Source organism: Zea mays, chromosome 8 (genome assembly GCF_902167145.1).
Source record: "Zea mays cultivar B73 chromosome 8, Zm-B73-REFERENCE-NAM-5.0, whole genome shotgun sequence".
NCBI classification, from domain to species: domain Eukaryota; kingdom Viridiplantae; phylum Streptophyta; class Magnoliopsida; order Poales; family Poaceae; genus Zea; species Zea mays.
The window spans coordinates 60,167,907-60,183,232 of NC_050103.1; the positions used below are offsets into that span (position 1 = coordinate 60,167,907).

A 15,326-nucleotide genomic window follows, 5' to 3' on the forward strand; every position below is an offset into this window, starting at 1 on the left:
CCTTTGCTCTTTTGGTGAACCCAACTTTTGGTCTTTTTATTGGCTGAGTGTGAACCTTTTACACCTGTATAATCTAAACATTTGGGCAAACTAGTTAGTCCAATTATTTGTGTTGGACAATTCAACCCCCAAAATTAATTAGGGACTAGGTGTAAGCCTAATTCCCTTTCAAGAAATCATGCCAAAACACATTTCCCCACAATATATAAAAGATAAGAGGAGCATATTTGTGAGCTAAAATAATTTTGATAGTCACAACTCACCATCTCCTTTCGATAGCCTTAGGATCCCCTTTTTATAATTTTGACGTTACAATACAAAATTGTTCTACGGAAGTCATGATATATAATCATATTATGTATTCAACTTAGGGTTTACCTATTTCGATTAATAGTTACATTGAACCAAATTTTGGTCGTCAAAATGACAGATTTCGACATTCGTTATGACTGTTGAGTTGATTCTTGATAGCATCACTAAATAATGACTTATGTGTATACAAGTGTCCCCGTTGCAACGGACGTGTATATAGCTAGTATAATAGAAAAAGGGTGAGGAACTAGTCAACGCACCGTTCCGTGTGAATCGATCCATCCACCGGTGGCCTCCTCGTCGCCACTCGCCACCGGCGCCGCACTTCCCCCGTCTCCCCAACTCATTCCTTGGCCCCTCCTCTCCACCGAAGCGATAGCAAAGCCGCAGGCCGCACCAATTGTTCCCTTCCCCCGGCGGCAGCAAACATGGCGCTGGAGGTGCTGCCGGAGGAGTCCAACCGGTGCGTGCGCGGGTGCTGCCGTAGCGCCACCATCCCGCTCGACCTTCGGTCCGCCTCCTTCTCCCTCCTCGCCCCCATCGCGCGAGGTATCCCCACACGCTAAGCTCTCACTTCTCGGCTCTGGTTGTAGCGCTCTAGAGGAGGAACGGCGTAGTGGTACTGGTAACGGTGGAATGCTGTGCAGGCTCGGAGAGCACTGTGTACGAGGCATTGCTGGGCGGCGAGCGCGCTGCGGCCAAGAAGCCTGTGCTGTCCACCGCCGAGGATTTGGACAAGTTCCACTACCAGCTTCAGCTTCTCTGGTCGGTTTCATTCTCCCCGTCCGCACATGTTTAATTGCTTCTTGGATTTCCATTTCTGCTATTGTTACTGCTAGTTGGCCTCCAATCTTTTTTATTTATCGCGGTTTAGTTCAAAAATAAACCAGCGGGATACAAATATTACCGTAGAACGAGGGATGTTGTGCATAAGTATCGACATTGTTTGACAGCTTAGGTTGATCAGTCCCACCCTACTCCACCCAGGCCAGGAGATAGCAGAACAATGAATCTTCTTGGGGGCTCTCTGTCTGGCTCACCTTCCTCCATCTCGTGCTCCCCCACCCAATTGCCCAGCCTCGCTCAAATTCTGCTCTCTGGCCTCGCAGGCAGCAGCCTCTGCCGCTTTCTCCTGGCTGCCCATGGCCGCGCCATTGTGTACGATGGCCTTGGCTTCCTGTTCCGCGTGAACCTTCTCCACGGTCAGTGGCGGACGACGCAGGACAAGAATTGAGGGGGGGGGGGGGGGGGGGGGAGAAACCATATGACAAAATCAACCAACACTGCGAACAACTATTGTCGCATAGAGTTCAAGTTTTATATCAATACATGATACAAGTTCAAAAAAGTAAATCATATAAATAAAAAAGCAAACATACCGTTAAGTTCTTGTTGACCGAGGCAATTGCATCCTTCTAGTTTTGAGACATTGAAATCATCAAATAATGAGCTCATCATCAATGGATTTGAACATCTCTTTCTGAGTATAGCAAACCATTAAATCATTCAACCGATCATCTTCAATCTTGTTACGTAATTCTCTCTTAATTATATTCATAGCTGAAAATGTTCTCTCAACACTTGCCGTTGGCACAGGTAATAATAGGGCCAATTCAATTAGCTTGTAGACTAAAGGAAACACACCATGCTTTTCAGTCTGAACCATCTTAATAGAAAGAGATGCAATATCTTCACAAGCATGGTTTTTAAAGCGGTAAGGCGAGCCAAGGCATTGGACCACCGCCTGGATGCCTAGGCGACGCCTAGGCGAGGTAGGCGGGCAAGGCGCCTAGGCATTGGACCTCCGCCTGGACGCCTAGGCGACGCCTTAAGAATAGGGTTCACAACTCACAAGTACTAAAAGCAGCATGCCTTCTCACATGAACAATATATGTCTCGAGTTAATCTCTTAACATTGCACGATCAACAACTGTGAAATCCTGATTATATAAATCACCAAGCTTAGCAAGCTTCTCTAAATTGAACATAGAAAAGGACTTCTTTGGATCAAGGCAAGCAAAACCAACCAGCAACTCACTTGAAACTTCACTGAACCGATGACACAACTCTGCATTGATTTTATCAAGAATAACAAAAAATATCTTTTTGAATATGTGGAGATATCATAATGCAATTTCTTGGAGCACGATCAAAAGCATTCATCACTTCTTTAATTTTATCCTTCACCCAATAAATCAACTCTTGAAAATTCCCTCTTTTTAAGAAACTAGCTGACTCATCATGACCACGAAAAGCTAAGCCTTGCATCAAAAGAAATCTTGTACAATGTAATGAACAAGTCAATCGGATTTTATAGAGCTCTTCAGGCTCACGAGTAGCACTAGACAAGACATAATGTATGCTTTGTCTTTGATTATTAAAATCATCAAAATGCAATCTAGCATGTTGTGGATGCTATTAACACCACCAACATGGGATCTAAACTTATCAACCGCATCTTCCAATTATTGTACCCAACTTTGGTGAAAGCTTCATACTTTTCACCCTTTCCTAGTTGCTTAAAAAGAAAGCAATAAAAACAATAGGATGCATCCTTTGACTCATTGTACTCCAACCAGTCATAATTTTCATACCATTGTTCTTGAAAATGTCTTGATCTCTGGCCATATTGTCTGCGAGGAAAATCTAAACCTCTTGGTTGGCATGGACCTTTCAAAATATATGCCCTTCTTACTTCATCTTGGACATTTATATTATACTCTCCAATTTGTCTTCTTAATGCTGGATCTACAACTATTTCATCTGGATTAAATGGCCTTCCAACATTTGATTCTTTTGAAATTCTTGTTTGCGCGCTTGGCGTATCATTCAAATATGGTATGGATGCACTCTTCTTCTGGGAGTTACTGAGATCCATTGCACGGAGATCCATTGCAGCCCTGTGGCAATTACTCAAATCAATAGTAAAATGTCTCTGCAAATCAGCACCCAGTAGATTGCAAAAATACCCTTCAAGAATTTGCTGCATGTCATCATGATTGGTAGCCATTCTTCCATCTTCCTCATGTTTGGAAATGAAATTCTTTTTCTTCCGATAACAGGCCTGTAAATGAAAGAACTTAGTGTTGGCATCACCCTCCTTTAGATAGTGGATCCGAGATCTCAACCGAGCAACAGTCCTTTCAAGAGACGCAAGGCTAAGGCAGCGTTGCTTCAACATGTTTAGCAACCAAACTTCCCCACTGGACAAAATTCTGATATCCTGCGCCATTTCCAACCTATGCAACACTTCTCTGACAAGCCCCAGCTGCATCCTTACATTACCCACTTCTTTATGCCCCTAGGACTGCAGCACGCGAGCTAACCTTTTAATCTTCAATGACACCTGTTCCAATGAGCAGGAGCTCCTAACTGGCATGCTCCAAGACGCACCCACCACCTCCAGAAATCCAGGAATTTTGGGCCAAAAACTCTCGAAGTGAAACCGTCTTTTCCCATGCAGCCATCTCTGACATTGAGGGTTAAAGGACAATGATCTGAAGATGTGGTAGCATTACTATGAAGAGAAGCGTCCGGAAATAGATCTTCCCAACAGCTAGTGCAAAAAACACGGTCCAGCTTAACAAGAGTTGGAGCATCCCTGTGATTGGACCAAGTATACCTCCTTCCTTTCAAATGAATCTCTTTCAGATCCAAGGAATTAATAAGCCTACGGAAGTCCCCCAACATAGCCCTGTTAATATTGGAATTGTTCTTGTCTTCCTCCCTAAAAATCAGATTAAAATCCCCCCAATGATCCATGGTCCCACACAGGTATCTCTGATTTCTCTTAATTCATGAAGAAAAGAGGATTTAAGATTGTCCTGGCGAGGACCATACACTCCAGTGAACCACCAACAAGTACCATTTCGCTCCTGCAATTGAACTGAGACCGAAAATTGCTTGATAACTGAAGCCATAGATGAAAAAACTCCATCACGCCAGGATAACAACACTCCTCGTCTGGTACCAATCGCTGGGCTATAAACAAAATTACTAAATCCAGACCCCAAAATTGAGAGAATATCAAAGTCTAAAATAGAACATAGTTTGGTTTCCTGCAGGCAAACAATCGAAGGTCTAGTATCAACCACCAAAGATTTAACAGTCTCTCTTCACACGATCATTCAGCCCTGTCACATTCCAGATTAAAAAACAGCTTGAATCCATCTAAACAACAATCAAACACCACCAGCAAACCATCCCAACAACACCTAAACATGTCTGTTCTGCGGCACCGTCCAACCAAACAGCGCTGCCAAAGCAGCAATACGAACGCTGGAGAGCCCAGAAACAAATAACTTCGCATACTTCTCGGCATCTTGGACAGAAATAACTTCATTGTCATCACAGAAACCCAGATGCCTGCAGACCTGGGCAGTTGCTTCAGAACCGAGTTCTGGAGGAAATTTGGCCACCCTCCTGCTTCGCCTTTGTATAAAATTACTTGGTAGAGGCTTCTTCCTTCTCATGGGAGACCGTGGAGTTGGGGCAAGGCATCAACTGGTTTAGTGACCAAACACTGGAACTCGCACAAAGGCGAGGAGATTACCATAGAATCCTCAAGAGCCGACTGAACCAAAGTGCCATCCTGATCATCCAAAATAGGTGATCTCAACCTCCTGGAGTAGACCTTGAAAACAGGTGGCTTCAAATTTCATCTAGCAGAAGAAACACTGTCAACACAACTCACCGCAGTCCCAAGCCCTGCCAAAATCGAATCCTCCCTCTGACCCGCAGCCAAAACAGAAGTGGCACCATCAATAGGATAATCGGGTACCACATCATCATACAAGGTCAGAACACCAGGCGCCGCCAGCTCCTCAACCGCAACACACGGGAGGGTAGGGGCATCAACTGGTCCTGCCAACGAATCCGAGGAGACAGGTGCCGCCAAAACGTCCACTGTAGTTAAAGGGCAACCCGAATCACCAGTAGCCATCAACACATCCAATAGCTCCACATCATTAGAAGGTCCATCACGCGCCGACACGGAATGAATGCGTGGGCCCAGCCGCGAGTGCACCGAAGCTCGAGGCAAGGAGGTCTGATCGCCCAGCCTCCACACCCGCCGTGCACGTCGACCCTGCTCCGGTTCATCATCAGAGATCCGGTGGAGGTGGCGGCAGCTGTTCCTCCCCAATGACACCCTTCGACCCAATAATCTTCACTATCACATGGAACACCAACGAGCGTGGAATCCAAACTCCGTCTTCATCGAGGACCGCCGGCTCCACAGCATGCAGGTCCAACACCTCTGGCAACCCCACGGGAGAGCGGCACCATGATCTCAACCTGATGACTGACAAGTCCTCCCCGCCGATAGAATCCGGGTGCAGGCCCTAAATCAGGCAGTATGGACCAAGCAAAACCTCCGGTGTCTCCAGTCCCCATAGGTGAGCAGGGATACCACGGAGCTCGACGTCAATGAGGGAAGACAAGACACTGCTTCCCGAAGCAAAAGCCTGCCTAGACCATCTCTTAACATGCAACCTCAGTGGAGGGACGTGGAGCGACGATCCCTCACTAACCACTCGAACAACCAGATCCTCTGAAGGGAAGAGGACAAGAAAGGAGCCTAAGCAGCACGACGTAGGCGGAGCGTATCAGCGTCAAGGCCAAACCTTAAGGCGAGCGCATCTCTAACCTCCGTGGCACAACCAGTTCCATACTGCCCAACTACGCTGATGATCAGAGCATGACGAAGTTCTATCTCAGCACGGTCGATCATCCTGGAACGCCCAATAAACCTCACAGGACGAGGACCATCCAGAGCCGTGGGCGACAAGTTCCCCGAAGGCAGAAGCAAAGGAGCGCCGCTAAGTCCACCACCAGACTCGGCCCTGCACCTTCGCTGCCCACGGCGAGTACGCCGCTTCCCGCTGATCGCGGCATTCGACCACCAAGCGTCGAGTCACCCGCCATGGCGTGCTCCGCACCAGCGACCGCTGGGGCCTCCTTGGAGATTGGCCGCCACACCAGTTTGCGCATAGGAGTGACTAGGATCATCTGCCTGCGCGGGCACTCGCTCACACGGTGCCCCGACCGCCTGCAGAAGAAGCACCGAACACGGTTCGAACAGTGATCAGCAGAGAAGCAGTTGAAACATCTACCCTGCAGATCAACTGGAACGGGTTTGGGCGCTGGCCAGGGAGGGTGGCGAGCCAAGCGGCGACCACGACGAGCCGCCACCACCAGGGGGCTGAGAAGACACCAACACTTCCTTATAGGAGAGCTGACCTGGAAGCGGGACAGCCCCCACACCCGCCGCGCCGTCTTCACACCACCGCTGCGCTATGGAACGACCACCGCACGCAGAGGGCCCCGCCGACGCCGGGGAGGATGAGAGGTGATTGGCCGCCGGGATCGGAATGGTCACCGGCGTGGGGCTAGTGGAGGTAGGTGAATAGGCGTCGGGGGTAGAGTAGAGGTCCAGGGGAGAGGAGGGGTCAGGCATCGGGAAAGGAAGGGTCTCCATCCTGTGATTCTCATGAATGTTTTAGCCGGACATGTTCTTGGGCCTTGGCTTCACACTTTGACATAGAGAAGGCGAAATGAAGTTGATTTTGGCCCATCCTGTCCTTTAAATTCTTTATATCTTACAGGAAATCATATTACATGTATAAGTATTTTTAAAATTTCAGGGGGGGCCATGGCCCACTTTGCCCCCCCCCTGTGGGTCCGCTTCTGTCCACGGTTGCTCCAAGCTTCGCACGTCCACGATGTTTGCATCCTGCATAAATGAAAAAAGCTTCTTTCTATGTTTATATTCATTAATTTGGAATTTTTTGTGTATGCAGCAAGCTGGATCACCCTGGGTTGGCAAAACTGATCGCCGCACATGCACACCCTCCGGCTTACTTGATGTTCTTTGACTTCTTCGAGCCTCCAAATCTTGCAGAAAAGATACATGTCGAGGAATGGATCCCTTCTATCCAGCAAGTGGTTACGATGGCCAGTGATCTAGGTCTGTGTTTGTTACATATCTTGTGTTACTCTTAGATACTAAAATAAATATATACTTGAGGGGTTACTATAGGACGTATACCGTCGATTGGTTGCACGGATGGGTAGAGACTGGTCCAGACCCAGATGCAGGCTGACCTGAACTTGTATACGTGGATGCAAGTACTCGGTTCGTTTGCGTGTTTGGTTGCCTGTACCGAATTAGCCAGGATTGACTGGACACATGTTTGGTTCACTGTTTTTGTATGCAGCACCAACTCAGCTCGTGTTTGGTTGCATGGACTTGCTGTTGGTGGTGTCACCTGTTGTTTGTGAGGGTGAAGTTGCCACCCTCTATTTGTGTTTATTGGCTAAATAATATTTGTTCAAGTAGTATTTTTATTCAAAATACAGAAGCCACAATTTACACAAGTCTGAAATTACACAAGTCCGAATTACACAAGTCTGTAACTACAAAGTGTCATGTGGGGCCGGCAGTACAGCCGGCGCCAAAGACACCAAGAAGAGGCCAGCACAGGTGGCCAGGGCGCCAAGGGACAGGAGGTGACCGAAGGGCCATAAGTGTGAAAGTCTAGATCATTATGGGGTGTGAACATGAGTTTAGCAGGAAGTTTGAAAGCCTAGACCATTATGTGGTCTGAACATGAGTCTTGGAGACTAACAGCCAGCAGGCTCTATCTCCTATATATATATGTAAGCAGTATGCAAGGAGGGATCAAGAAAGAAGTATTATCTAAACCTCTCACCTGTTCTAGCCTTCAATCTCATCCCCCTTGCTTCGGTGACCAGGAAACAGCCCTGGCACCACATCTACCCAACTACGAACTACGTAGTCAGGGACCTCCCAGCTTAGGGACCGAGGCCCTTGACAACTTGGTATCAAGATCCCGGCGATCCTCTTCCACCTCCGACCACCACTCCACTGCTAACACTCCTTCCTCTCCAAGTTCATCATCAGCGACACCCATGGCTAATCCCACCAACGCCGACCTGGCCAATCTCATCGCACAGCTGACCACCAGCCTGACCACCCTCCAGGCCGAAGTGGGGGAGCTGCGCCGTGAGCGCGGTACCATTCCGTCGGGCTCGAGGTTCACTGACCATCAGGGTGAACGACCTCCGCGTTTTCAGAAGTTGGATTTTCCAAAATTTGATGGCAAGTCTGATCCGCTGGCCTTCCTCAACCGATGCGAATCCTATTTTCATCAACAGCGGATTGCCGCAGAGGAACAAGTCTGGATGGCTTCATATAATCTAGAAGGCGGCGCCCAGATGTGGTACATCCAGATCCAGAACGAGGGAGGAACACCGTCCTGGCGCCAGTTTTCAGAACTCCTCAACCTCCGTTTTGGGCCGCCCATCCGCTCCAACCCTCTCGGCGAGCTCATGGCCTGCAAACGGACCGGGACTGTCGCTGAGTACCAGGATCGTTTTGAGGCCTTACTGCCCCGTGTCGGCGCGCTCACGGAGGACCAGAAGGTGCAGGCGTTCACCGCAGGGCTTCAGCCGCCGCTCAGCCTCGACGTTGAGATGCATAATCCTCAGTCTCTCGTCATCGCCATGAGCATGGCCCGCAAACTAGAGTTGCGTGAACAGTACATCGCGCATGCTGCGCAGCCGCCGGCGAACCCCCCGCTTGGGCGGTCGTGGCCTTTTGTCAGGATCCGCTCCACCATTGGCTCTACTCGCACCACCAATTCGTTCTTCCCCACCAGCAACTGATGGCCGGCCGATTCGCCGTTTGTCCCAGTCAGAGATGGAAGAACGTCGTCGGCTGGGGCTATGCTTCAACTGCAACGAAAAATTTGCGCGCGGCCACAATCGTGTCTGCCAACGCATCTTTCTCCTGGACTTGGCAGACGATGATGAAGAGGCGGCTACTGATGATGAGCCGCACCAATCTCCACTCATCTCTCTGCTCGCCATGGCAGGAGTCCGGACTCGGGAGACGATGCAGGTGCATATCCAGTTGGGCGGCAACCGCCTCCTTGCCCTGCTGGATTCTGGGTCTACCCACAATTTCGTTTCTTCGGAAGCAGCAGGCCGCACCTCGCTCCAATTGAATCCGCGCGGCAACATGAAGGTCACGGTGGCAAATGGTGAGAAGGTCCCCTGTCCAGGCGTGTACCGAAATGTCCCTTTCACCATTGACGGCGAATCCTCCACCACAAATTTTTTCGCGCTGCCTCTAGCCGGATATGATGTGGTCCTTGGGACAGAATGGTTGGCCTCTCTTGGACCCATCCTCTGGGATTTCAGTGCACTCACCATGTCGTTCTGGCATCACGACCATCGTGTTTGCTGGATCGGCGTAGCCGGATCGCGGGCACCATCAGTTCGGGTGTGCAGCTCTGATGACCTTTTTCCAGCCTTATTGGAGGAATTCACGTCGGTGTTCGCTGAGCCTTCAGGTATGCCACCACCGCGCCATCGCGATCATTGCATCAACCTTCTGCCAGGTTCGGCACCGGTGGCTGTGCGGCCATACCGCTATCCAGCAGCCCACAAAGATGAATTAGAGCGTCAGTGTGCCACCATGTTAAGCCAAGGGATTATTCAGCACAGCTCCTCAGCATTCTCTTCACCAGTTCTCCTTGTGAAGAAGGCAGATGGATCATGGCGTTTCTGTATTGATTATCGGGCGCTGAATGCCATTACCGTCAAAGATGCTTATCCAATTCCAATGGTTGATGAGCTTCTTGATGAACTGCACGGTGCTCGGTATTTCACCAAGCTGGATTTGCGCTCAGGATATCATCAAGTTCGCATGCGTCCGGGTGATGTGGAGAAAACGGCTTTCAGAACGCATGACGGCCTCTACGAATTTCTCGTCATGCCCTTCGGCCTCTGCAATGCCCCAGCAACATTTCAGGCTCTAATGAATGACATTCTACGACCATTTTTGCGTCGTTTCGTCTTGGTTTTCTTTGACGATATCCTGATCTACAGCAGCTCCATCACTGAGCACTTGCGTCACCTCCGTACAGTGCTCACTGTTCTTCATCAACACCAACTATTTGTTAAGAAGTCCAAATGTGATTTTGGTGTTCCATCCATCTCCTACCTCGGGCATATTATTTCGGCCGATGGAGTGGCGATGGATCCTGAGAAGGTCCGCGCCGTGACTGATTGGCCTCAACCACGCTCGGCTCGAGCCATCCGCGGATTTCTGGGACTTGCGGGTTATTACCGCAAATTCATCAAGAATTTTGGCACCATTGCTGCACCTCTGACCGCATTGCTCAAGAAGGAGGGATTTATCTGGACGGACGTTACTAGCTCTGCCTTTGAAAAACTGAAGACTGCCATCACTACAGCACCGATTTTGGCTATGCCAAACTTTCGCCAACCCTTTGTGGTAGAGTGCGATGCCTCCACGCACGGTTTTGGCGCAGTTCTGATCCAGGACAGTCACCCCGTGGCTTTTTTCAGTCGGCCAGCAGCACCCAGACATTTATCTCTCGCGGCATATGAAAGGGAACTCATTGGCTTGGTGCTTGCCATCCGACATTGGAGGCCATATCTGTGGGGACGTCGATTTATAGTGCGCACAGATCATTTCAGCCTGAAGTTCTTGTTAGATCAAAGGCTAGCCACAATACCGCAACATCACTGGGTGGGCAAGCTACTGGGATTTGATTTTTCCGTGGAATACAAGACCGGCAACAGCAATACAGTCGCTGACGCTCTATCACGCCGTGACACCGATGACAGTACTATTTTGGCTATTTCTGGGCCCAGATTTGAGTTCATCGACCGACTTCATCTAGCACATGATCAGGAACCCGCGCTGGTCGCCCTCAAGGAGGAAATTGCCAGCGATCTTCGCAGGGCTCCCTGGACTCTCATCGACGGTATGGTGGCTTTCTAGGGACGCCTCTACATTCCGCCAGACGCCCCCCTGCTGCAAGAACTCATCACTGCCATACATGAAGATGGTCATGAGGGGGTCCAGCGCACCCTCCATCGCCTTCGCCGTGATTTTCACTCCCCCAATCTCCGTTCCGTGGTTCAGGCTTTCATAAGAAACTGCGCTACCTGCCAACGCTACAAGTCCGAACATCTCCACCCAGCCGGGCTTCTCCTCCCTCTTCCCGTGCCGTCGGCTGTATGGGCAGACATAGGCATGGATTTCGTGGAAGCTCTTCCAAAGGTGGGCGGCAAATCTGTCATCTTAACGGTCGTGGATCGCTTCAGCAAGCAGTGCCATTTCATACCATTGGGCCACCCTTACTCCGCAGAGTCTGTGGCCCAAGCCTTCTACACTGAGATCGTCAGATTGCATGGCATTCCTCAATCCATCGTTTCTGATCGGGACCCAGTGTTTACATCTCTGTTCTGGAAGGAGCTCATGCGATTGGCTGGCATCAAGCTGCATATGTCTTCAGCATTTCACCCACAGTCTGATGGACAGACGGAAGCCGCCAACAAGGTCATCATAATGTACCTAAGATGCTTCACAGGTGACAGACCGCGTCAATGGCTTCGTTGGTTACCTTGGGCGGAGTTTATCTATAACACCGCTTATCAAACCGCCCTCAAGACCACACCGTTCAGGATCATCTATGGTCGAGACCCTCCAACCATTCGGTCTTATGAACAGGGCGAGACACGAGTTGCTGCTGTCGTCAAGAGCATGACCGAGCGCGATGAATTTCTGGCAGATGCCCGCAGTCGCCTGGAACAGGCTCAGGCTGTATATAAACGCTTCTACGACAAGAACCACCGCGACCTTCGTTTCAACGTTGGCGATTGGGTCTGGCTGTGCCTTCGCCATCGTACTCCAGCCTCCCTCCAGGGGGTCACCAGTGGCAAGCTTCAGCCTCGCTTTTATGGGCCCTACCGCATCATCTCCGTCGTCAACACGGTTGCCTATCGCCTTGAGCTTCCACCTCGGGCTCGCCTGCACGATGTTTTTCATGTTGGCCTCCTCAAAAGGTTTGTGGGCACCCCACCCACGACGCCCCCGGCACTACCGCCCATTCACCATGGGGCGGCTCAGCCTACTCCAGAGCGCGCCTCCCGCACAAGACTATCCCGGGGCGTTCGTCAAGTATTGATCCAGTGGCAAGGTGAACCGGCAGCTTCGACTACTTGGGAGGATCTTGAAGATTTCCAGGAGCGCTACCCATCATTCCAGCTCGAGGACGAGCTGCTCGTCAAGGGAGGGAGAGATGTCATGTGGGGCCGGCAGTACAGCCGGCGCCAAAGACACCAAGAAGAGGCCAGCACAGGTGGCCAGGGCGCCAAGGGACAGGAGGTGACTGAAGGGCCATAAGTGTGAAAGTCTAGATCATTATGGGGTGTGAACATGAGTTTAGCAGGAAGTTTGAAAGCCTAGACCATTATGTGGTCTGAACATGAGTCTTGGAGACTAATAGCCAGCAGGCTCTATCTCCTATATATATATATGTAAGCAGTATGCAAGGAGGGATCAAGAAAGAAGTATTATCTAAACCTCTCACCTGTTCTAGCCTTCAATCTCATCCCCCTTGCTTCGGTGACCAGGAAACAGCCCTGGCACCACATCTACCCAACTACGAACTACGTAGTCAGGGACCTCCCAGCTTAGGGACCGAGGCCCTTGACACAAAGTCTAAAACAGAGATCAGAACACTTGTAAATTACACACATCTAATTACAGAAACATGTAACTACTAACTACACATGTCTTAAAGTATAGATCAAAACACTTGTTGATGGAATAAGTCTTGAGCATCTAGAGGACAGCCTGCTTTTGACTGTCCTCTATAGTCCTTTAGCATCTAGAGGACAGCTTGACTGTCCTCTGTAGTCTCTTTAGCATCTAGAGGATAGCAGTCGCTTTTTGACTGTCCTCTGTAGTCGCTTTAGCATCTAGAGGACAACAGTCGCTTTTGACTGTCCTCTGTAGTCTCTTTAGCATCTAGAGGACAATCCTGTTGTGTAGTGTGTGTGAGAAGGTGTGGTAGTGCAGCCCCTAGGGCTATAAATATGTGTCCCCAACCCCTCTAAGGGTATGACATTGTGTAGTGTTTGAGGAAATAAACAGAAAATTGCCCCAACTCATAGTGTCATCCTCTTGATGAGAGTTAGAGTCCCTCTACTTATAATTGGTATCAGAGCCAAACTATCCTGCAGCCTAAACATCTCGTGCTCATCTCCTTCCCGCGCCTCTCCCCACACTCAGTCGGCAGCAAGAGCTCCAACTGTTCCTTCCTCCCCTGCTCAGACGAGCAACCTTTCGTTTGAGACAGCCTCTTCCACACGCAGCGACCCCTCACTAGCCCACCATGTCCCTACGCTCGACCACTTCGAGTGCGCGGTGCCAGCAGGAGGCCGAGGTCGCCGCGGCACAAGAACGCGAGCGAGCAGCAGTAGCGGCTGCAGCGACAGCGGCGAGGGCAGCACGGTTGGCGGCGGCGGAACTGGCAGCAGCGAGAGCGGAAGTAGAAGCAGCGGAGGCGGCGGATGCTGCACGTGCGGCGGCAACAGAGCTCGAGGTTCTACGCGGCAGTAGAGCTGGCAGCTCTGCTTCTGTCGACGACAACACCGACGAAGAGCTCAGGCTGGCGAGGGAAGCAGCGCGAGAGCAGGCGGCACAGTGGGCAGCCGCGCATCCCCATGGGGGCGCGCGTGGCGGCAGCCCGGATAGGCGCCGACGCGCTGACGGCGCTCCAGGCGGGGGCGCACGCGGCGGCAGCCCAAACGGGCATAGACGCGCCGGCGGTGCTCCCGGCGGCGGCGACCGAGTCGACGGAGATCGCGGCCTCTACAGGCGGCGCGGTTCTCCCTCCCCGGATCGGTACCATGGTCGCCGCATGGCCCAGGCCATTGTCAGGGACATCGGTCCCGGCGGTGGGTGGCCTACCCTCACCAAGACCAACTACGTTGAGTGGGCCGCGGTGATGAGGGTACGGCTCCAGGTTCGCCACATGTGGGAAGCAGTTCGTTACGACGACGTCGACTACCACGAGGATCGGCGGGCGCTGGATGCCCTCATTGCTGCAGTCCCGCCCGAGATGCAGTTTTCGCTTTCCCAGAAGCGGACTGCCAAGGAGGCCTGGGACGCCATCGCTGCGACCCGCATCGGCAGCGATCGTGCCCGTAAGACCACACTGCAGGCACTTCGCAAGGAGTGGGAGAACCTGGCCTTCAAGCCAGGTGAGGATGTTGATGACTTTGCTCTCCGCCTCAACACTCTGTTGCAGAAGATGGTGCAGTTCGGCGACGACACCTACGATGAGGAGAGAGCTGTTGAGAAGCTCTTCCGTTGCATCCCCGAGAAGTACAGGCAGATTGCTCGCTCGATCGAGTCTCTGCTAGACCTCTCCACGATGACGATCGAAGAGGCGATTGGTCGCCTCAAGGTGGTCGACGGCGACGAACCACAGGCTCTCTCTGGGCCTATCACTATCGGCGGGAAGCTACATCTCACTCGGGAGCAGTGGGAGGCCTGCCAGGGTGACAAGAAGAAGGGGGAGTCCTCGACATGAGGCCGCAAACGCGGCAAGCTGAGAGCACCTAGAGGGGGGGGGGGGTGAATAGGTGATCCTGTAAAACTTAAACTTATGGCCACAAAAACTTGGTTAATCGTTAGCACAATAACTGCCAAGTGGCTAGAGAGGAGTCAAAACACAATAACCACAAGAAATCAATCACAGAGATGACACGGTGGTTATCCCGTGGTTCGGCCAAGTACAAAACTTGCCTACTCCACGTTGTGACGTCCCAACGGACGAGAGTTGCACTCAACTCCTCTCAAGTGATCCAATGATCAACTTGAATACCACAGTGTTATGCTTTTCTTTTCTCAATCCCGTTTGCGAGGAATCTCCACAACTTGGAGCCTCTCGCCCTTACAATTGAAGTTCACAAAGAAACACAGAGCAAGGGTGGAAATGAGCAACACACACAAGACTTCAAAAGATCAGAGCAACAACACGCACACAAGCAGCAACAAGAGCTCGCAACACAGCTCAAAGAGTTCACAACTCCACAAGAGCTCTATATGCTATCACAATGCGTGAGATCGATGTCTTGGTGCTTAGGAATATTGTAGGAATGCT

General features: G+C 50.9%; 1 protein-coding gene across 2 annotated transcripts in view; it reads left to right on the top strand.

Annotated features, from left to right (window-relative positions):
* The first annotated feature begins 560 nt into the window (after positions 1-560).
* Positions 561-15,326, top strand: part of LOC100384837 (uncharacterized) — a 53,038-nt gene continuing 38,272 nt past the window's right edge. The window contains exons 1-3 of one of the 2 annotated variants that reach the window (XM_020542281.2): positions 561-861; positions 960-1,077; positions 7,113-7,279. In XM_020542281.2, the coding sequence (XP_020397870.1) occupies positions 741-861; positions 960-1,077; positions 7,113-7,279 (406 nt within the window). In that variant the 5' untranslated portion in view covers positions 561-740. The remainder of the gene's footprint in view (positions 862-959; positions 1,078-7,112; positions 7,280-15,326) is intronic. The other variant, NM_001177274.1, reaches the window with a different exon arrangement.